This window comes from Haliotis asinina, chromosome 9, assembly GCF_037392515.1.
Source record: "Haliotis asinina isolate JCU_RB_2024 chromosome 9, JCU_Hal_asi_v2, whole genome shotgun sequence".
In the NCBI taxonomy this organism is placed as follows: Eukaryota; Metazoa; Mollusca; class Gastropoda; order Lepetellida; family Haliotidae; genus Haliotis; species Haliotis asinina.
In genome coordinates this window covers 16,078,979-16,103,272 of record NC_090288.1, presented here as the reverse complement: position 1 = coordinate 16,103,272, position 24,294 = coordinate 16,078,979, and the positions used below count along the sequence as shown (strand labels likewise).

Genomic DNA, 24,294 nt, shown 5'->3' with positions numbered 1-24,294 from the left:
GATGGCAGAGTACGCTTGTTGGACCCAGGACGTATTATCTTCAGCAATACAACCCCCTGTGATCACAAACCGACTCAAACAGAATCAGTTTGGACGAGTCCTCGAAAACCAACATGGAGTGAATTATAATAATATGTTTCAATGTTACAGTGTATAACGGTGGGAGTTTTGGATTTGCCAGAGTTAGGATGGAACAGGGTACCACTCTTCAAGGAAACTACGAGTGTCGTTGGTCTGGTAAGGAACAGGGCGATCGTACCGCTACGAGAGTCGTAAGGAACAGGATCTTTTCTCAAAGCAATGGAATGATTGTAAGTCACTAAGGTAACTTCAGGGCTTTGTGAAAGGAGGCGTTTAAAATTCCAGACTGGATGACTGCCCGGCACAGTCTGTTTTCATCTCGGGGGATGAATTTTAAGAGTAGCCTGTCCGATGGTCTGGTGTTTTCTTTATTAGTGAGAATGTTCAAGCAACACCAGACATCAGAAATAAATTTCACACGATGTACCTGTGTGGGAATCGAACTTGGGCTTCATACAGAGAACACTTTAACTGCTTGGCCACTTGACCATACCTGTAGAGACAAGACTGACTAACACTACCTACGAAATGTATTTTATTACTTAGTATGTACAGATAGACCCTGAAAGACCGAATAATGTTTAACAAGGGTCTGTGCCGCAATCTCCAAGAGCTTTCTCGCACTGTTTACCTGCCCAGGTGATAGGACAGTCACATTTGAAAGTACCGACGGCGTCATGGCAAGTGCCGCCGTTCCTGCAGGGGCCGCTCGCACACTCATCCACGTCCGTCTCACAGTGAGTTCCTGAAACAGTTCACATATATTTCGAAACCACGATAAGAACTGAAAAGCCAATAACATAATCGGTTTTAAAGAATGAAATTGCATCGGATGTCATTTCTTAATTTTACAGAGGTTTGTTTGTAGGTGGCAGGTAAACACTATAGGTCAAAACCCTCGTTTCATTCTTCGTTCGTAATGCGGGCGATAAACATATCTGATTAAAGATAATAAAGACGTAAATATATTAATGGAGAAGTTAAACTATTATCTAGTATCTGAAGTGAACATATTTCACAGAAGATGAAAGTATATTCTTGAATTATCGGATAAAACATGACGAAAAGGAACCAGTTCCATTTTCCAATACTGAAGACAATTATTATACACTTGCATTTGTTTATGTAAATATTTATTTCAGTATTTCTTATTTTATTTCCTAGTATGACAGACTAGGCAAAGGCAGTGTCACTGTTAGAAGGAGATTCTGGACTATATTGAACTGTAAGACACTCCATACTATCTGCCCTCTTGTTTCCTCACACATTCACCAGACAAGTGAACACCCTACCATTATAGCCCGGGGCACACGAGCACTGATAATCGTTCACCAGGTCGACACAGGTGGCTCCGTTCAGGCAGGGTGACGACCAACACTCATTCACGTTGCGAGCGCACATACGTCCTGTAATAATAACAAGATATCACACAGTGAATGAGAGAGCGAGTGGTTTCAAGCCACGTTTAGCTATGATCCAGTAATATCACGTCATGATATAACACCAGAAATGTTCACACATTGAACGCATGTTGTTTTTCGGACAGTTGGGATTTTTAAAAACATGACGCCATTTCCCCCAACCAGGGATATCAAGTGGTCGGTCTCTTCCGAATTTTCTTCGAATTGTCTACAGACTCGTGTTGACGAATTTTAGCAGTATTTAATTTATCATACTCACACAAGGGAGAAAGTCAAACTATCTGATCATCAGATGATCGGAATTATGAAGCGATTATAATGAATAAAGAAAAACATTAACGACCAGGTGACTATCAATAGACTTGAAAGACTAGAGGATTTGAAATCTACATGTCAGTCCATTAGCAACACATCATCAAAGATTGTCACATAAAGGTTATTATATAATTATCAGATTAAGATTGAAATGTAGCAGAGAAGGTTTGGGTGATCCTGGTTTAGTCAGGCCGCTGAAGCACATCTTCAGCTCAGGGCCCTCGCCCCATCTACCCGCAGTCCATTGTTATTATCAATATCATGAATATTGTTGTCATTGTTAGACTGCATGTTTTTGTCATTGTTAGACTGCATGTTTTGGTCATTGTTAGACTGCATGTTTTTGTCATTGTTAGACTGCATGTTTTTGTCATTGTTAGACTGCATGTTTTACCTGTGTAGCCTGGTTTGCAGTAGCAGTCAAATCTGTTGACACGGTCATAACACATGCCGCCGTTGAGACATGGGGAGCTGGCGCACTCGTCCACGTCGATCTCGCAGTTGTCGCCGGTGTACCCGGGGGGACACTTACAGGAGTAGAAGTTGATGTCGTCCAAGCAAGTCCCTCCATTCAGGCAGGGATTGGAGTCACATTCCTTGATGTCAAACTGGCAGTACACACCCCAGTACCCAGGGGCGCACTCACACTGGTAGAAGTTCACCTGAGGGAGACGAATGCAGGAATAGTTAGTGAACATTTCGTTTTGTTTGTTGTTTAATGCACATACAGCAGTATTCCAGCCATATGACACATCATCATATGTCTGTACATCATCGCGTTTGACGAGACAATCCAGTAATCAACAGCACCAGCATCGATCTACAGTGTTTATTCAGCAATATTCTAGCTATATGGCTGGACGGTAAACAATCGAGTCTGGACGAGACATTCCAGTAATCAACAGCACCAGCATCGATCTACGGTGTTTATTCAGCAATATTCTAGCTATATGGCTGGACGGTAAACAGTCGAGTCTGGACGAGACATTCCAGTAATCAACAGCACCAGCATCGATCTACGGTGTTTATTCAGCAATATTCTAGCTATATGGCTGGACGGTAAACAACCGAGTCTGGACGAGACATTCCAGTAATCAACAGCACCAGCATCGATCTACAGTGTTTATTCAGCAATATTCTAGCTATATGGCTGGACGGTAAACAATCGAGTCTGGACGAGACATTCCAGTAATCAACAGCACCAGCATCGATCTACAGTGTTTATTCAGCAATATTCTAGCTATATGGCTGGACGGTAAACAATCGAGTCTGGACGAGACATTCCAGTAATCAACAGCACCAGCATCGATCTACAGTGTTTATTCAGCAATATTCTAGCTATATGGCTGGACGGTAAACAGTCGAGTCTGGACGAGACATTCCAGTAATCAACAGCACCAGCATCGATCTACGGTGTTTATTCAGCAATATTCTAGCTATATGGCTGGACGGTAAACAGTCGAGTCTGGACGAGACATTCCAGTAATCAAGTACATGAGCATCGATATACGCAATTGCTTCGTTCGTCAATCATTTAAGCGAGTCTGACAACCCCTTTCTGATAGTCGCATTTTATGACAGGCATGTGTTGCTAAGGACCAACTCTAACCCGGATCTTCACGGGTCCATAAGTACGAAGAAAGTCATCGTGGAAGTTGACACTCCTTGTGCCATATAGTCCGCAGATTTATGGATATCATATGATGTCTAGTTTAAGAAGTGTGAATAGCGTGGGAAGGACCATTTCCATATGGACACGAAGACAAACAGCTTAAAGTGCCCACTGATGTCATCATGTCCAGTCAGTATTCCGGTCACCACTTCTATAATAATTTTCACGATCGACGACACACCTGAAGATACTTGCCATCAGATGCCACCTTTCTAACTCGAATTCGGCTTCATTTCCTGTGTGAGTTTTGCATCCAACTCCTGCTGTGGGGACGAGGATCGACTACCAGGTTATTTAATCAGTGAAGGTTCCAGTTAGATTTGGTCTTCAATAGCTCATGCTTGTCGTAAGAGGCAACTAATGGTGGTCTTCAACAATCCATGCTTGTCATAAGAGGCAACTAATGGTGGTCTTCAACAACCCATCCTTGTCGTAAGAGGTAACTAATGGTGGACTTCAACAATCCATGCTTGTCGTAAGAGGCAACTAATGGTGGACTTCAACAATCCATGCTTGTCATAAGAGGCAACTAATGGTGGTCTTCAACAATCCATCCTTGTCGTAAGAGGTAACTAATGGTGGACTTCAACAATCCATGCTTGTCATAAGAGGTAACTAATGGTGGACTTCAACAATCCATGCTTGTCGTAAGAGGCAACTAATGGTGGTCTTCAACAACCCATCCTTGTCGTAAGAGGTAACTAATGGTGGACTTCAACAATCCATGCTTGTCGTAAGAGGCAACTAATGGTGGACTTCAACAATCCATGCTTGTCATAAGAGGCAACTAATGGTGGTCTTCAACAATCCATCCTTGTCGTAAGAGGCAACTAATGGTGGACTTCAACAATCCATGCTTGTCATAAGAGGTAACTAATGGTGGACTTCAACAATCCATGCTTGTCGTAAGAGGCAACTAATGGTGGTCTTCAACAACCCATCCTTGTCGTAAGAGGCAACTAATGGTGGTCTTCAACAACCCATCCTTGTCGTAAGAGGCAACTAATGGTGGTCTTCAACAACCCATCCTTGTCGTAAGAGGCAACTAATGGTGGACTTCAACAACCCATCCTTGTCGCAAGAGGCAACTAATGGTGGACTTCAAGAACCCATCCCTGTCGTAAGAGGTAACTAATGGTGGACTTCAACAACCCATCCTTGTCGTAAGAGGTAACTAATGGTGGACTTCAACAACCCATCCTTGTCGTAAGAGGCAACTAATGGTGGTCTTCAACAACCCATCCTTGTCGTAAGAGGTAACTAATGGTGGACTTCAACAACCCATCCTTGTCGTAAGAGGCAACTAATGGTGGTCTTCAACAACCCATCCTTGTCGTAAGAGGCAACTAATGGTGGTCTTCAACAACCCATCCTTGTCGTAAGAGGTAACTAATGGTGGACTTCAACAACCCATCCTTGTCGTAAGAGGTAACAAATGGTGGTCTTCAACAACCCATCCTTGTCGTAAGAGGCAACTAATGGTGGTCTTCAACAACCCATCCTTGTCGTAAGAGGTAACTAATGGTGGACTTCAACAATCCATGCTTGTCATAAGAGGCAACTAATGGTGGTCTTCAACAACCCATCCTTGTCGTAAGAGGTAACTAATGGTGGACTTCAACAATCCATGCTTGTCGTAAGAGGTAACTAATGGTGGACTTCAACAATCCATGCTTGTCGTAAGAGGCAACTAATTGTGGCCTTCAGCAACCCCTGCTTGTCGTAAGAGGCAACTGATGGTGGTTTTCAACAACCCATTCTTGTCGTAAGAGGCAACTAATTGTGGCCTTCATCAACCCCTGCTTGTCCTAAGAGGCAACTAATTGTGGCCTTCATCAACCCATGCTTGTCGTAAGAGACAACTAATGGTGGTCTTCTTTGAAATAAACTATCCTCAGTCAAGGGCCATTCCACATCTGTAGGACACAACTGAATCCTCCTTCGTATAAGGCATGGATCACATCTGCCACGGCGTAGTCTACGATATTCCGTACGATGTTTTTAGGCATCGTTGATGACCGCCGGTTACTTCGTTTGTGTGCACATTGGCTTCGGGCATCCTGCGATATTGTACTGAGATCTTACAGTGGCCGCAAGAGATCTTGTGGTTGCCGCGAAATGACTGTGCGTATATCCCTCGATCCTACGATCCGTTAGTTTAAAACATCGTGCGTTTGCCGCACTATATCACTTACGGCCTCCGCGTGGTCCCTGGGAGCCACCTACGGGCTACCCTTAAGATTTTTTTCAGCATGAGCAACGACCTTCACAGCTGGGATATGACTGAGTGTTAACCAAGTCAACGAGCCTGACCACTCGATCCCGTTAGTCGCCTCTTACGACAGGCATGGGTTACTGAAGGCCAATTCTAACTCCTCACCTTCACTGTATGATACATTGAAATACTTACTTCATCAATACACGTTGCTCCATTCTGGCAGGGCTGAGAGATGCATTCGTTGATGTTGAGTTCACAATGTGTGCCGTACCATCCTGGGTCACAGACACATTCGTATCCGTTGAGCAAGTCGGTGCAGTTGGCGCCGTTCATGCAAGGGTTGCTCTCGCACTCGTTAATCTCCACACCGCAATCATTTCCAGTCCACCCGTCAGTGCAGTTACACCTAAGAATATTCAACAGATCTGGGCTCTTATTCTCGAAACATTCGAATTCCCTAAGAATTCGTAACTTTGATCGTATCCGATGTGTTACGAATAGGCCTAAGAAGTTCGTAGGACTACGAACGTTCGAGAATAGCTAGCCTGCTTAATAATGAAAATGAGACTTAGAAAATGAAAATGTGGCTCACGTTAAACTATTCAACAGCTGACTATGGCTGTTGTCAGATGCTCACAGTATGATATGGATGAGTGAATATGGTTCTACGCCACATCATCATCAAAACGTGGATTATCAACAGGTAGATAAATTATTTACCTGTATCTTCATGATTATCATAAGTCAGGAACAAATGACGTTTAGAATCATAGATAGATAACGATTTACCTGTAATTATCTCCAGGTTGATTATCACAAGTGCCGCCATTTGCACACGGCGAGTAGTCACAGGGGGTGAGTCTTGTCTCACAGTGCACACCCGTGTAGAGATAGGGGCAGCTGCAGGTGTAGCTCTTGTACTCGTTAGTGCAGTTGGCGTTGTTCATGCATGGGTTGTTGGCGCACACTGCAAGACAATAACACAATCACCGTTTCCATAGAACGCCCTTGGTGGAGTCATTGTTAGAGTGAGTGAGTGAGTGAGTATGGTTTATCAGAGATATCATGGAGGGGACGCCAGAACCTGGCTTCACACATTGTACCCGTGTTGGGAATCGAACCCGTGCCTTCGGTTTAACCACTGGGCTACCCCGTCATTGTTAATATGTCAATGAATTTGGAAGATGATCAAAATCAAGAAGTTTCCTTTTGATGAAACCACAGATCACGGGTATGGTGCCAGCGAGCAAAGACACATGATCAGGGTTATTCTGAAATTCGGTTAAACGATCAAAGATTTCCAATCGACTAATCTCTTACAGAGACAGTGATGCTTCTGTATTGGGATACGGATTAACAACATTTTTTTTCGAACGTTTGGATCGGTTGCTGGTGGTCTACATTGAAATGAGGAGACCGCACCCATATGGCTTGAATAGTGTTGAGTTCGGCGTAAAACTAAATTCACTCCCACACATAAACATACTTTCTTGTACACTTGTGTTTGGTTATTATTTTCGTGAACTTGAGCAGCGATGGCGGCTCAGTCGTCTGAGGCACAGCATGTCTGAGCTGTGTCCTTTGGGTTTACCAGAAACCTTGGAATTAATGCTTCGAACCTAGATTCAAACCGATGTCAGCACAATATCTATGCCCGTTTAGCTAAATTTGTAAACGTCCAAGACCTTCATTAATTCAAACTTTATATACCAGAGATAACTGACACGATATGACACTACTGGAATACTGCTAAAAGCAGCATTAAACAACTTCCTCTCTCCAAAACGATTTAATGAGTGAGTTTAGTTTTACGCCGCAATATTCCAGCTATATGACGGTATTCTGTAAATAATCGAGTCTGGATCAGACAATCCAGTAATCAACAGCATCGATCTGCGCAGTTGGGAACCGATGAGATATGTCAACCAAGTCAACGAGCCTGACCACCCCATCTCGTTAATCGCCTCTTACGACAAGCATAGTGACCTTTTATGGCAAGTATGGGTTGCTGAAGACCTATTCTTCCCCGGATACGCACGGATCGAGTGAGTATAGTTTTAGGCTGCTTTTAGCAATATTCCAACAATATCATGGCGTGACGCAGGAAGGGTTTAACCACTGAGCTACTCCGTATACCGAGGTAAGAAGTCACCAGTATATACATACTGCAGGGGGATGATGTGATGTCGTCGATGGCGTACCCCACGGACCAAAACATATCATCTGGTTCATCCACGAAGATGGCAATCTGCAAATACATGAAACAAATTAATCATTCGACAAACTACGCATTTGCTGAGGGACGGTCCTGCTTTATGCGAAAGCATCTGGTTGATGATTACATTCTACAGGAATAGTCTGATAGGGACATTAGGTGACTGGTTCATTAACTACTCTTCAACTAGACGTGGTTTTATAAACTTCTGTACACTGATTGTTTTATAACAGGGACAACTGAGACAACAGACATATGCAAAGTATGTAATATGTAAAGACTGTCCTTTTAAATTTAGCTGTTAAACTTTTACCTAGTTTTCCTTCGTGCATATACAACAATGCAATACAATAACATGTTCAATATAACTAATAATCTAAACGCAATCATGCAGTACATTTATAATTGAATTTTACGTCAAATTACTAGTAAAATTCAAAATTAAATGAAAACTATTGAGGAACATATTAAAAACTGTGATTTTCCAATCCAATATGGCCGCCAAAGTAGCAACCTCACTTACCTCATATTTGCCTACTCGTGTTTCTTCCTCGATGTTGATGAGAGCCTTGTCCCAACCATCACTACTGTAACCGGATGTGTTAAAGACCCTGTAGGTCTCATTCTCTGCTCTGACGAATACCTCCAGGTTGTTGAGGAAGGTAGATCCCATATGGTAGTAGAACTGGACAAAGCAGAGCTGATCGCGCTGCCGTGGAGCCACGAGGGTTGTGTTTGTACCGGGGTTGATGGGCTTGACAGCGTACATGAAATGACCTGCAATATACATGGACGGTGAATCAAGGAGGTTGTTCTACGAGGGTTGTGTTTGTACCGCAGTTGGTGGGCTTCATAGCGCTCGCGAAGCGACAGAGACGGTGTATTAGGAGGTGTGTGTTTGTACCGATGTACATGAGTTTCGCGGCCTACATATAATTATAATATCTAGTTTCATTTACAGCAACGTGTTGTAAACCTGGACAAAGTACTGTGGCTATGTGTACCAGTCCACCCATCTGTAAATGGGTACCTGTAAGGATAGGAAAGCCATATAAACTTGGTGCGCCTACCCTATCTGAAACTGGAAAATGCAGATATGTGTCGTATTGGGTAAGGAGTTTTGATGAGGGATAACACTGCGATGTCCGAAGTCGCACACAAGGATTGTATTCTGACTCAGTACAGTGTGAGATACAGCTCAAACTGCAGTTCAGGTATATACAGAGGTAAACGCCTACCGTCCTTCTTCCCGGTGGTGTGGTCGCCGCTGGGGCCGTTCCTCAGCAGTTTGATGTCACTGAAGATGGTCTCCAGAACAGGCTGTCCCCGTCTCCACTCCATACGGTCGAAGAAGTTGTCTTCTCGTTCGATGATGTAGTTACAGGTGTCGTTTTCGAAGTCACAGTCCATAGACAGATCTGTACATGTATGAACTTCACTTCAACTTTTAGTGACAGAAGGATTAAACGTTTCTGGCCTTTTGTCCTACGTACAATTCATAATATTTTTACAGTATACTTTAGCCAATGAAAGAAAAGTACTAGTAAGACCTCACAGAGGTCCCCTCAGATCGACAGCAAACAGATTATAAATGCACAGATTTTGGTGGATGTTCTTAAAGTAAGATTTGTTTCTGAATTGTAAAGGGATTTTTTCACGAACAGTTAAATGAAAATCATTATTGTGTCGATTTATGGAAAATATTTCTTAATCATGACCTTTTCAATAACTTAACATGAAAATGGTAGGTTCAGAAAAAAAAACCTAGTGCCAAACTTATCACATTCTCGCAAGCAAGGCAGTGTTCAAAACACGCGTCAACAAAGCTGAGGTAAGAACAAAACCAGTAAAGTCCATTTAACGGGGTTTCTGGTGTAGGGACAAAGTATTTAGATAGCAAACCCCATCCCGCGTTAAACATTGGCTTTGCTTCAGTTCTTGCTTTGCGCGCGTCGTCGTTTACAGTTCTTACCGCAGTTAAACCCCTTGATGTCATCGATGGCGTAGCCGACCTTAAGGGCGCCATTGTCATCTGGTTCGTTAACTTCGAAAGCCAACTGCAAGAACAAAGCAGGCGACATCTTAACACAACGTTTATATGATGTCCTTTCATAGACATATACCAGTTTAAACGCCAAAATTGTTTAAGGAAAACCAAATCTGAAACTACAACTATTGTGTGCATGCTTTATTGGTATCTCCACCTGGTAGCGCCCGGTCTCAGTGTATTCTTCAATGTCCAGCATTGCTCTCTGCCACTCGAAGCCTTGGTATCCATCTGAAGAGAAGATGAGGTTTTTCTTGCCGTTCTTGATCATATAGACGTCGAGGGTGTTGAGGGCGCCGGTGCCCATGTGGTAGAAGAACTCCAGGTAACACAGACGCCCCTCCATCAGGGGCGACAACAAAGTCGTTGTTGCGTTTTGAGTATTGCCACCCTTGGCGTACGTCGCGTTTCCTGCAGTAGAATCGATTGTCTGTTTGAGTTCATGTATCATACAAAATAAGTGAGAGAGGGAGGATTTCAGTAATGCCTGCTTTTCTTAATAGTAGACTAACACTGATGAATGTCATCGCATCCCAAAATGATGTCAATCACTGGGTTGTTGATCCAGGTTCGATTATTCAAATCGCCGCCATACAGCTGAGAAACTGCTGAGTGCAGCGTCAAACAAACACACAAGCAAAACCGAGGCTATCTGGATAGCCAGGCTCGCTGACGTAGCTCATGCCTACCATCGTATCCCAGTTTGCTCATGTTGTCAGTCACTGGATTGACTGGTCCAGGCTCGATTATGTACAGACCCGACTTCGTATATCGGGAACATTGCTGAGAATATTGCAGCGGTAAAGAACGAACATACCTACCCAATGTGGGGTCATGTAAAGTCCGCTGCTAAATCAAGCCCCATTCAAGTTCGGAAACATTCATTCCATTCCCATGTTTCCCTAAATCAGACACCATGCTGGTGTATGCTAATGCGACTGTGAACATTATTTTTTTCTTTACCACAGCCTTGTGTAAACAAATCTGCCAGTCTTATACGCAAAGCAGACCAAACCGATCAGCTCAAACCCGCGCGTGATCGGTATCTATATCCGATGCATAGACAAATCCGATAAATCAGTAAACGAGAGCCCCGACCATCAATAGAATAATACATAGCCCCATTACGCCGATGACGATTACAGCTGATGAAGATGCTCACCATCAAAGATGGATGTTTCACCACACCTATCGAAAACTAGAGTGACCTGTCTCGCTGCACATTATCTTCAGGGGATCATACCACCTTCATGTGTGTGTTTGCTATAAAATATGCATCAGGGTTAACGAAACAATTACACACTTGACGGAATAAATGGAATCTTCACGTGACAAGACGTAATGTCATAAAATACTCATGTCGGTACATGGACCCGTTAAATTAGAGGGTATAAACTGAGAATCAATACACAATTTGGCGTCTGAGGTGAAACTGGATGTTCGAATGGGTGGGTTTTAGCTATGGCCAGGATCTTTAGCAGGGGAGGTATTTTGGCACACACTGGGCAGTTATCGTGAGTGGGGTGTAAACCATGTTGGTTTGTAAGTCAGGTTTGACTCTGTAAACTCCACGTAATGTAAGTCATAGAGAACTTCTTATTGGCATACCTTACTGACATCTTAGCCTTAACCAACGACCAGTACACGTATGTGGGTTTTGGTTTGCTGTTTAACGCACCACATAGCAATATGCAACTGTACATAATCATGTCAGGACCAGATCATCGAGTGATCAACAGCATGAGCATCGATCTAAGCAGTTGAGATAAGATTACCTGAGCCAGCGAGCCTGTCCACCTGATCCCGTTAGTCACCTCTTACAACAAGCATGGGTTACTGAAGACCAATTCTATCCCGGATCTTCACGGCTTACTTCAAGTGACGTGAAATGCCATTGGCACTTTTAAAGGCACTTTATTTTAACGAATAGTTGTATTTGCCAGTTGCATAACTGCGCACACCGAACTATTACTGCAATAACTTATCGAGTCTGCACCAAACAATCCACTGACCACCGAACCGGTCAGAGAGTATGACCACACGATGGCTAGTCCTATACCAAAAGCGATTGTTCTTAACATCAACACCGCAAGTTCTGAAAAAGGCATAGGAGAAAAAGACCTTTTCACTTTCTGTGACTGATGGAACTTTACTACTGACCGCGTTTAACCATACTCAACCCATTCCTTCGTAACCTTGAAGCCGACCTTGACCTCGATAACGGTCCTCCCGACTCAACAAAAAGAGTGCTCTCAGGAGAGCAATCGCAAAACAAGGAACGCTAATTCAACAACAAACATGCCGTCGTCTGGTTGCATTTAACACAGCAAGGAAGGCTGAACATATTTGAGGGCAATTTCCGGACCCAGCAATAAACTAGACAAATCATTTGGTACAAAAGGATATGGGCGAGGTCCAATATTAAATCGAATTTCGGTTAATGTGCACACCACGGATTGTTCCTTTCTCAGCGTGTTGATGTCACGTGGGGGACGACAGACGTGAAGCTTGTCCTCATCAATTCTGTTGTACATGGCGAGGCAGACCAATAAACTTTGAGGTTAGGCATGTAGTTCAGGCCTGATACTATCGCCTACACAGGGCATCCCTCGGGAGGATCATTTGTCTGCCAAGGAGTGCCACATGCATGTGTACTGATGTCTTTAGTTTCGTTCTGGAAGATTTCTATTAAGATCTACTCAATAACGGAAATTGAATGTACTTCACTAAACAAATAAAAGAGTTTGCCAAGGGATGTTTACACCCACTGGAACCGAATGTAAGTGAGATTCATTGTCTACCATTGTTAGATAGACATGCCAAGATGAAACACAACTCGGGGAAGTACCATTCCTGTCTTCTGTCTTGCAATGCGAATGGAGTCTCGAAAACAATGTATGACTTAACCAGTACAAACAATATTTGGTAATGGTGAATTTTGAAGTAATACAGACATCGGGTAAACAACTGATGTTTACACAGAAACATTCTTGGCATTCCTGAGGCTATTTCCACTTCCAGTTTCGTCCCACACAATTCCTCTACATCTACGTATATAGAAAAGATATAATCTCCCATAAATGTATCACCAGTGCAACAGAGGAGACGTACGTGGAAGATGATCAGCACAGTTACGTTACGGGAATAGCTATAATATAATATTTATTTCAACTTCGTCTGGCTTTCACCGACAATTATTGGACTGTAAACTATGTCTCAAAGCCTGTCAAAGACTACATGAGATTAACATGTTCTTGCCAGTCTTAAAAATGTATACGAGGTTCGTTGAGGGGAGGTTATAGGGGGTTCAATGTCGCGTTCATACCTATTACAGTACTAGCGTACTAGTTTTGTTTTTTACAGTTTTTTTGTTTGTTTTTTTATTCCTCCCCTTCTAAACACAATTCTTCAGGGCAAGTGTAAAGAAGGGGACATACATATAAGAAAAAAAGATAATGTAGGTTGCATATTTTAATGTCTTTTGGTATGACAGGAAGGGGTGACTTTGCGCCTCAAGCAGACAATATATGCACAACGCCCATGGAAGCCCTTCTTCCAATAACTCCGGGCGCCAGGCAGGGCAACAACGCATAGCATAGTTCGGGGGCGTAGTTGCCATTGTTATGTTAAAATGCCGGGTTTACACATGATTTTTGCTGTGAAAGTTGTGCAGGCCTTTGTCTTTTGGTATTGCAAGAGGATGAACCACCACACTCCACGTCCCATGCACACAAGTATATACAAGACCCACGGAGGGGCCTTATTCCGATAACGCCAAGCTTAAGTGGTGGGGGTTGGGGGTGTAACAACATGCAGCATATTTACGACTTATAGTTCGACGCGACAAGGGAATCGAACCACCGACCATTCTCTGGGAGACGCTCTGTTTACAGAATCTTGGTGTCTAAACTGTATAAATACATACCGTCAGTCTCCCCAGTAGTGTGGTCAACGGAAGGGCCCATGAAGAGGACGCGGCTAGTGCCGAAAAAGCCAGGCTCCGAGAGCGTACCACGCACCCACTCAAATGCGTCGGTGTCGTTGCTGGGGTCAGTGGTGGATACTTGGTAGCCACAGAAATCAGTTTCGAAGTCACAATCGATCAATTTTCCTGTTAAAAATATAGATATCTTCTTTAAAAAGCAATGACGATGCTGAATTTCTGACTTGGTCTTTAGGCTTTCGATTCAATATTAGCCTCCTTAAGGCATTATGCCGTTTTGACAGCAGTCTAGTGTGTATACTTAGACGAAATCCTACGATCAAGATATTGCTTGTCAGATTTACGTAGGAAACCTAACCAAAAGTCGGTCTTAAGGTTGGAAATAAGCCCTAAATATTTACTCGCAAAAGCGTTTGCTTAAATTTTGCCTGTTGTTGTTTGTTGTTGTTGCTGTTGTTGTTGTTGTTTTGTTTGTTGTTGTTTTGTTTGTTTGGGGTTTTTTTGTTTTTGTTTTTGTTTTTGTTTTTGGGTTTGTTTTTTGTTTGTTGTTTTTTCGGGTTTTTTGGTTTGTTTTTTTTTTTTGGAGGGGGGGGGGGTGTTGCCTTTTTGTCTTTGACTGTAGGAGAGTTAGATACCCACTGAAACAACTTACTGACTTCACACAATACCCCGGCAAAATCTGGTGGACATATACAGATGTATTTGTTGATTTCGTCATAGCACGACCCGCCATGTTGACAGGGGTTTGATGCGCATTCATCGATGTTAATCTCGCACTGCTTGCCAGTAAACCCTGGTGGACAGTCGCAGGTGTATGAGTTGACGCCCTCGGTGCAGTTAGCGCCGTTCTGGCACGGAGTGGACTCGCACTCGTCTATATCTACGTTACACTGTTCTCCCTCGTAGCCGGCTTCGCACCAGCAGTAGAAGGAGTCGTACAAGTTGAGGCACGTGCCGTGTGCACACGGCGAGCTGGCGCACTCGTCGATGTCCAGTTCGCAGTCGTGTCCGGTGTAGCCGGGGTAGCAGTTGCACGTGTAATTGTCACCGTCCGGGTTACACGTGGCGAAATTCTAAAAACAAATACACAAATTATATATCGACTTTGAAACACTGTACTAGACAATGCGTATGCATACATACTAAACAGACTTAAATACCAATCGGCTGACTGTAAACATCTGAGCCTGTATCAGACAATCCAGTGATTAACAGCATAACCATCGATCAAAGCAACTGGCAAATGATGACACATGTCAACCAAGTCAGCAAGTCTGACCGCCCGATAGGCTTAGTCGCCTCTTACGACAAGCATGGGTTACTGAAGATCAACGCTAACCCGGATCTTCACGGGTCCAAAAGGTACAAATCAAGTCATCGTGAAGATCGGTTTTAGTGTGCAGATAGAAACTCCAATACTTTATGGCGGTCTCAACGACAAAGAACGACAACTCACCTGACACGGATAATCTCTGCATGGGTTGGTGTTTATTTCACAGCTATGACCGTCATAGTATGTTGGACAGACGCAGGTGTAGTTGTTGAACTCATTGATACAACTCCCTCCGTTCTTACAAGGGTTATTTTCACATGCTGTTGTGTAAAAATATCCGGATATATGAGTTAAAATACACATCATATAATAATTTTTGATTTTGTCATTTACGGACCTGTGTCCCGATCCACAAAGCGTTCGTGGCGGTATCGAAATTCGTATGTCTATGGTAAACTGTAGACTTACGACAGGTCGTTACTTTACGAATGCTTTGTGGATAGGCACTCAGGGTCCATAAAGTGCTCGTAGTAAATATCCGTAAGTCCATGCTAAACTATAGTTACGACACGTCGTAACGTTACAAACGCTTTGTGGATACGGATCTTGCTTTACCCTAAATTTTTCAATGTCTGAATGAACTCGACTGAACAGTCACCTTACTCGAAGAAAAGAATTAATTTAATCTGGGAACTATTTCTGAGAAGGAAAAATAGTTAAAGTTGTTTCTTAACGAACTCACCGCATCTGTATCCCTTGACGTCATCGATGGCGTATCCAACCGTCCAGTAACGATCCTGGGGCTCTTTGGCCCAGTACACAAGCTAGGAAATAACAGAACAAGCAATTAACCATTAGGTAGGCCTATCTATTCAAGGCAATCGGCCCATATGACATCATTACAAACAGGATAGATCAAGCTGCACGCTAATGTATGGCCTTTACATGCTATAAGGTTGTTGGATTCCAATTTAATTCACGTTAGCTGAAATATAAATTCGTACAGTTCATATCGATCAGTAGACTTACATAGAATTAAAAAAGAAATATGTTTAAATCACCAATGATGATTGTTGATTAGGGTGACGGTTACGAAGTGTTTATACTAATGCTATGTTCTCAGATTTTCTCAAGTGTAGGTATAACTTTCAAGATTCCAATATATTGTTATTCATATATTTCTAGTCATGCCATCTTAATGTTGGACAGTAAGAAGAATATATACACATGGAAAAGTATCGCAGTGCTTACAATTTTTATGCCCCATTATGCCATTCGTATCATAATTTGCATGATCAGACTGGGTGACTGTCGTCTGTACGCATAGTTCTCACAGAGGGGCGGTGGGGTAGTCCAGTGGTTAAAGCGTTCACTCGTCATGAGAGCCCAGGTTCGATTCCCCGCAGGGATACAATGGATGAAGTCCATTTTTATATGCCATGCCGCGATAATGCAGGTATGTAGCTAAAAGCAACGTAAAACCTTACTAATTAAGTGACTGTTTACCTCGTAACTCCCCGTCTCTGTTGCCTTCTCAACGTCTAGATCCACATAGTTCCACTGGTTGCCACGGTCACCGCTAACGTTCCACACCATGGTGTCGATGCCGTCTTTCCGGACGTGGAACTCCAGAGAACGTAGCGAGGAGATGTTCATGTAATACCAGAACGTCACGTGACACATTTGTTCGAGCTGCTTGGGGCTGACAAGTCCAGTGGCAGTGTTAGAAGCCAGTGTCTTCAGGGCATATGCAAAATATCCTGCAATTTACGGATATGTGAGAGAGGGAGTGAAAGAGTGACGGCATTCATCACAGTGAGCTACATTCAAGACATATTATGTCGAAAGAAAATATTCAAGTCTGAAACAGATAAACCAATGGTTGATAATATGATAACTTCCCATGCTGTACTGACTGTTCGATCTTAATTCAGGGTTAAGTCGCATGCATTATACTGACTGTCTCATTTCCCCCGTAATCCCAACGGAAAGCCAAGATTTTCAAAGTCCGGTTCTACGTCCGTTGTCAAAATAGAACAACTGACGGTGTGTTTTGAAATACTATCATGCATGCACATCGATACTTTTTGTGAAAATTAAAAAAAACCAGACAGATTATTTGTTTCTTCTGAAAACCTCAATGAACAAGAAAGGCCGTAACAGATAATGTCACACCAAAACACAGGACTTTGAAAAAGTCATTTGGATACCGAATAATACCAAAAAAATCCAGAGACTGAACAGCGTTGCCACAGAAACTATGTATTTTCTCAATTACAATCATTAATGCATACATGGAGCATATTTTGTATACTCTCGGTCGGTGAATACTGCATACACACAGTTCCAGTTCATGCATATATCATGTTGTGGTACCGGATGTTTACATGAAAATATATATTTGACAATTATTATATGAACTTATGAAACCAATGTATTTCGGCAATCGACCATTTGCTTCAGTGAGTGATCAGAAAACTGTTATAATGTAGAACAACCAGCTTTGAATAAACTAAGAAACTGAAATGACAGGTATAACATACGTACATCTGAACACTTTCTAACTGGCATTGTGCGCTCATAGCCAGGGGAGCCGTGACCATTTGCATTTGTCAAAGCTGAACAGAAAGTATGTGATTTCCTTAACCAAATTTCATTTTTAGGAAGGCGCGGTGGCTGAATGGGTTAGATCGCTGACTTTGTGTGCTGGTGATTAGGTGTCTGTGTTCGAATCCGGAACAAACTTACTATAATCTGTACTTTTCTCAGAAAGCGTAATCTCAGATAAAAAATGTGTTAGCATTTGACCACTTTCTACTTTACACTGTGTATTTACAGCAGCTTTGGAGTTGAAACAACTTTGGATCGGCACTGTATAAGTAAAAGTCCTTGCGGTTAGAGATAAAAGAGAATCGCTAAAGAGATCTGCAACGTGGCATCCCAGCAATAAAATGAAGGGCTTGACTACGCCTACCATTCTTGGTGCCAGTCGTGTGGTCATTCTTTGGTCCGTCTCTCATCGTGTCCACCATGCCAAACCAGGTCTTGGTCCTAGTCTTACCACGTGACCACTTCATGGGATCAAACAAGGAGGTGTTGGACTGAACCTCCCAGTTACATAGATCCTTCTCGAAGTTACAGTCGACAGGCATATCTGCAACATAATTCTTGTATTATAAGTCCAGCTGGTGCTAGTCTTGGAAGACCAACAACTGCAACTAGTGATGGATATTTGGCTTATAATTTTACTTGTATAACAAATAGGGCAACAGACCACTATCACCATCAGCAGCAGATTTATCACAAGACCTATATCAAGATTTGATATACCATTTAATTTGAAGTTGAGTGACAGGCTGATAGTTCTAAATCCTATTCCCTCTTATGTTTCAATTACTCATCAGTATTTTGGGGCAAGGTTGAGTGTTGTTCTTTATTTTGGTTTCTTTTAATGTTTTTTAGTTTTTGGTGGTGGTTTTGTTGTTTTAATTGATTATCTTTTCATTTAATTTTTGCTATTGGGGTTTGTTTTGTTTGGGCGTTTTGCTTGTTTGGGGTTTGTGTGGGCTTTTTTGTTTTGTTTTATTTTGTTTGGTTATGGTTGTTTTGTTGTTTGTTTGGTTGGTTGGGTTTTTCTCTTGTTTTTAATTGGGGGTAGAGGCTCTGTTGGTGGGGATTTCGACTCGTTAATTGATAATGTTTTCCATGTTGTTGTTTCATTATTTCTTTGTGGTCGGTTTTCCTTTTAGGCCAGTCGATAATCTATAGCAGTCTGATAATATGAGTAAATATAACACAATGGAACCAGATACTAACTACACTCAATCCCCTTGATGTCGTCCAGGGCGTATCCCACTGTCCAGTAGGCGTCGTCTGGCTCAGTCACTTCAATGGCAATCTGAAACACAAACACCGACAAGGAAACAGAGGACTCTGTCACGCGAAAACATAATTACAGGTATTTGTAAACCGTGTTTCAGATGGCTCACGAATGTGATACCTGATTGTTGAGAGGAAAACATGTATCGTGATAAACACTGAAATGAGTCGAAAATATTTTGTTGTCACGGATAGAGTAGCCTTTCTTCGGGCAATATTGTTTTGCGATCTTTCGATCCAGTAATTGTTTTCTGATTTTTCATCACGCAATATTTCACTGTGATACTTCATACGTCTAACGCCTTCGCTATTGATATATCAAACACAGATGAGGTGCTAAAAGAGGATTCACATTATTTTCAGTTATGCAGCTCCAAGGATGAAAAATAAGTTAAGCAAATTCTTCTACATACAGCTATATAGGATAAGCGATATCCCAGCACCCATTAATGTTCAAAAAGCGTCACGCTAACCTGGCGACGCGATCTTAACAAAGTCCCAGATTCAAGATCATTCGGAGATCAGAACTAACCTTTTATCAAGCTGTCACTTTTTGTTGTTTGTTTGTTTGTTTGTTTGTGTGTTTGTTTGTTTTAGCTGCATGGCGACAGTTTGTAAAACGTCTGGACCAAACTCTGCAAGAGCATCAATATACGCAATTGGTAAAAAAATACGATGACATGTGTAAACCGAGTCAGCGAGCTTGACCACATGATCTCGTCAGTCGACCCTTATGACAAGCAATGGATGCGTCAGACCAATTCTACCCGGATCTTCACGGGTGGAAGCAGTTACCTGGTAATCGCCAAATTCTGTGTACTTCTCAATGTCTACAAGCACCCTGTTCCACGACCGACCCTGGGAGCCATCTACTGACCACAGCTTGATCCTCTCGCCGTACTTGACCACGTACATTGTCATTGTATTGAGACTCTGCGACCCCATATGATAGAACATCTGGACATAACACAGCCGCCCCGAGGATTGAGGAGACAGTAGGGTGGTGTTGGTGTGGGGGTTTATGGGGCGCACGGCGTACATGAAGTGACCTGGATTGTAACAGATAATAATAATCAAAACATATAAATACATACTTAGTATTACATGTTATGTGCATGTTCCTTCTTGGGTAATGAAACAGACTGGCAATTTTTATTTTTATTTTCTCTCTGCAGTCCCTACCTCGTCAAACCTTCGCTTGAAAAATAAGACTGATTTCTAACAGGTAATGACATCTAGTAATTCTACTGACGGAAAGCACAATTCTTCCACAGGCGACACGATCTGTCTCATTTTGACCCAATTTATTTTTCAAAATAATAAAGAAATTCCCCTCTCTGCTAACAAACTGACAAGGGGATGGTTAAATTTGAAATAGTTTTGCATATATATCAGGTTTATCTTTCTGGCTAATAATGTTGCAAAACAAGACATTTCTTATAATGCATGTGTGAATGGTTGTTTGTAATAGATTAAAATGCCAGGTTTTTTTATGTGGCATAACACGGTATACATTCACATTTTTACGATCATCATTCTGTGAAAAAAAATATTCATTAGACTAAAACATTCAGTTTGTATTATATCGTTCAAGTAATATCTATCTCAACTTTCCTTCAACATTTGTGTGCTATGTTTACGCCTCGCTTACCATAACCATCACAGCTAATCACAAACTTTAGCGTGAGTGACTATGATTTTATGCCACTTATAGCAATATTCCAGAAACAGCACGTCGGGGACTCCAGAAATAGGCTTCACACAATGGACCCAGGTTGGGGGTTGTACCCGGGTCTTCAGACGCTTTAACCATTACCATCCCAACCCTCAAATCGATCATAAAATATCAAAATGTTGAAGTTATTTTGCTGCACAAATCTAGTTTACTTTTGAGTCAACCGATAGCACATTATTTCAGTGAAATTGAAATTTTGTCCCTCGTGTTACTTTTCAAAACTTTCAAGTATCTATCACACGTCTCAGTAAAATACATACCTCAGTAAAATACCTCATGTATCATGTATGTATTTACTTGTACGTAGAATGCGCTCAGTTACCATACATTTGTACGGGATTGAACAACATGTTTGTATTTTCAGGAGCAGACTATTTTTACGATGTTTGAAAGACCATCGTCAAAACAGAGGCGAGCAGACGACAGTTATTGCATGGACGATTTCATTTCATGTCGTGTAAACAGTGTGGGAACAGTATGAGTTATGCATTCTAACATCAGGAGATGTGTTTTAATTTCGACTCATTAAACATATTGTTTTTCATAATGAGAGGAATATACACACTAAGCACAGTGACCTGTGAACCACCAATTAAAAATATAAACAAGTGCATAATCCAATAATCTAACACCCCCGTAAGAATTAGACGCGCCCATCAAACACTTAACCTGCACTCATGACTTATAAAATGCTATGGTGATGGTCAAGACGTACTGACTTAGTGGGGTTTTACTCCGGTTTTAACAATATTCCAGTAAGATCATGGCAGGGGATACTAGAGATGGGCTTCAGACATTGTACCCAAGTTGGGAAACGCCCCGATTCTTCGGCTTGACGAGCGACTGTTTTTACCCCCAATCGACCCGAATATGTCTGAAAACGGGTTATTGCGAAAGGTTGGACGTTAGAAAATTGTACATAACTTCTTCGACAAATAGTGAGTGAGTGAGTTTGGTTTCGCTTTTAGCAACAGCAATAGCAAGGTGGTGGACACCAAAAATTGGCTTCACACATTGTTCCCATGTGGGAAATCGAACCCGGATCTTCATCATGAGGAGCAATCGCATTAACCACTAGGCTACCCTACAACTCTTCCTCCAACAAATAACCTCAAATTCAACACAGTTTCGCTTTTTTTAACAGCTTGATAACTATAATATAATATACAATTGCTGTTAAAATTGCTGGAGCTAGTTCGCCAAGAAACCGGAAAAGGCAAGCATTGTACGTATGTCTTGACTATCATACCCACTATCAGTAATCAGAAATATCTGTCTTATCTAGCAAATGCTTCTTCTCATGTCGACACACGCACAACACTCATTCCCTGCACGACATAGTCCTCGTCTTGTAGAGGCAAACTGATCACGTCGTTTGTCAGCTTAAATACATGTGTGTGTCGTAGGTCATTCACCTGTCATTCTACCAATATGCTTACAAGGCAGAACTTTTCTTTGAACATTTATATCTAGTCTTTGTTCACGTACTCGGTAATCGTGGCGTAGTTTTAAAGCACTGAAGTACCATAGGTTAGTGCGCCAGTGAACCAATGTGTGTATTTTCAAATGTTGAGTATTAGAACCTTTTTGTGGTTCAAATGTGTTAGGCGTACGTTTGCCCAGTTTCACACCCAGTCCACGGTAGGAGGTATTTCTTTCGGTAATCGTGGCGTAGTTTTAAAGCACTGAAGTACCATAGGTTACTGCGCCAGTGAACCAATGTATGTATTTTCAAATGTTGAGTATTAGAACCTTTTTGTGGTTCAAATGTGTTAGGCGTACGTTTGCCCAGTTTCACACCCAGTCCACGCTAGGAGGTATTTCTTTCAATGTTTCAATTGCATTTAAACACTATCTCTTCTCACTAACCTTTAGGATGCTTAGGTAGTAAACTGTGTGAAAAGATTCAACTGTAATTCATTGCATCTAATTAAACAAATATGTATTTAGAACTATGTAAACAAATATATATGCTGGGATAGTGCAGATGCGGCGTAAAGACGTACTCACACGCACATGTGTGGACAAACATCAGCTGTGACCAAGCTCACTCGCTCACATACACACGGCTTCTGCACTCACTCATGCACCCACCCACTCATTCACCTATTCAGTCCCGTATACACTCTAGAATTCATTAACGTACTCACTCACTCGCACGCTCATCCAGTCAGCCACTCAATCAATCAATCAGCCACTCAACCGTCCAATCGATCAATCAATCAATCACCCGCGAACCAACTCACCCAATCACTCACCCAATCACTCATTCACACCCCCACCCCTCACCATCAGCAGCTCCGGTGGTGTGGTCTCCATCAGGTCCAAATGCCAGCAGTTTAATGTCGTAGTACTTCTGTTTCTCCACAGCTTCTCCCCACCTCCACTGCATGACGTCAAACAGTCCAGGGGTGTGGTCTATCTCCACCGTGTACCCACACAGGGTCTCGTTCTCAAACGTGCAGTCCAGGCTGGACTGTCCAGCTAGACACAACATCACAGATATAAATTTTACTTACACTGCAGTTAAACGTATAAGACTTTGGAAGCCCGTGGTGGTCCTCGTGATACGTTGGACTAAATATACTTTTAAAAAGTGTTGGTCACCCAGGTTATCCATATTGCAATATTAATGACACCATGGCACGAGACTACCCGATTTTCTCAAACTGCGATAGTTAAACTGCAAGGGCATATCATGACACAATAACTATGGTAATACAATCGAGTAGCCATTCAGGCTGAACTTGTACAGTAGGTTATTTTCTCAGTTTGAGTAAACTTTGGTTCTGTATTATTCCAAAGGCTATTTTGTGGGAGCATGTTGAATTGATAACTTCTGTTATTAAAATGCATTGTAGATGTTTGGCACAAAGATGTTGGCAAACAAATGCTTCAAGCCTCGTGGATTTATGGCGTTGTATACTGAACAGCTAAAGAAACGCAACTCAGTTTTTTTTCTCCAGTTTTTGAAAAGAAGACATAAACATGAACACTTACTTTTGTAGGATTTCATCTTTTCGAAACTAGCGTTTCTTTAGTTGTTCAGTATATTAGAACCCTTTACAGTCGGTCGACAGTAAGAAAACACGCAGACAACTAGCCCAAGAGAAAACTCTCCTTTCTACTCTGTTCTGATCTGTTTATCGACCGTCCGAATTATGTAGATCCACAGATTCAGTTGTATTGTCTTCTATCTTCAGTAAGTGACGAATAAGAGGAAAACCGTCTTATAGATAATACATAATACTGGACAAAACAAAAAAAAATGTTTTATGTCCTCCAACTTTTAATATTCAGTTAAATGTATTTAAAGACCCGTTTTCACGCTCTTTTTCAACATTACCATATATTCCGATATGTGCTTTGCATGTCAGGGTTGTATCTCACCTGGGACAGCCTCACACAGAGACTGCTGTATATTTTAATTTTTAGCTTACCTTGCCCCGGATGAGCGAAGATGACAACTAGGGCCACGACCGGGATGGTCCACAT

General features: G+C 42.1%; 1 protein-coding gene across 1 annotated transcript; it reads right to left on the bottom strand.

The window, feature by feature from the left end:
- Positions 1-599: 599 nt before the first annotated feature.
- Positions 600-24,294, bottom strand: LOC137296361 (fibropellin-1-like). Its single transcript, XM_067828143.1, has 21 exons — positions 24,240-24,294; positions 23,794-23,798; positions 23,089-23,275; positions 19,860-20,113; positions 19,002-19,083; positions 18,160-18,339; positions 16,692-16,945; positions 15,928-16,009; positions 15,369-15,505; positions 14,565-14,985; positions 13,895-14,080; positions 10,127-10,380; positions 9,895-9,979; positions 9,161-9,340; positions 8,446-8,699; positions 7,874-7,955; positions 6,497-6,674; positions 5,900-6,113; positions 2,212-2,479; positions 1,374-1,487; positions 600-826 (listed from the first exon to the last, which is right to left on the bottom strand). The coding sequence occupies exons 1-21, from the start codon at positions 24,292-24,294 to the stop codon at positions 663-665; spliced, it is 3,636 nt and encodes a 1,211-aa protein (XP_067684244.1). The 3' UTR covers positions 600-662.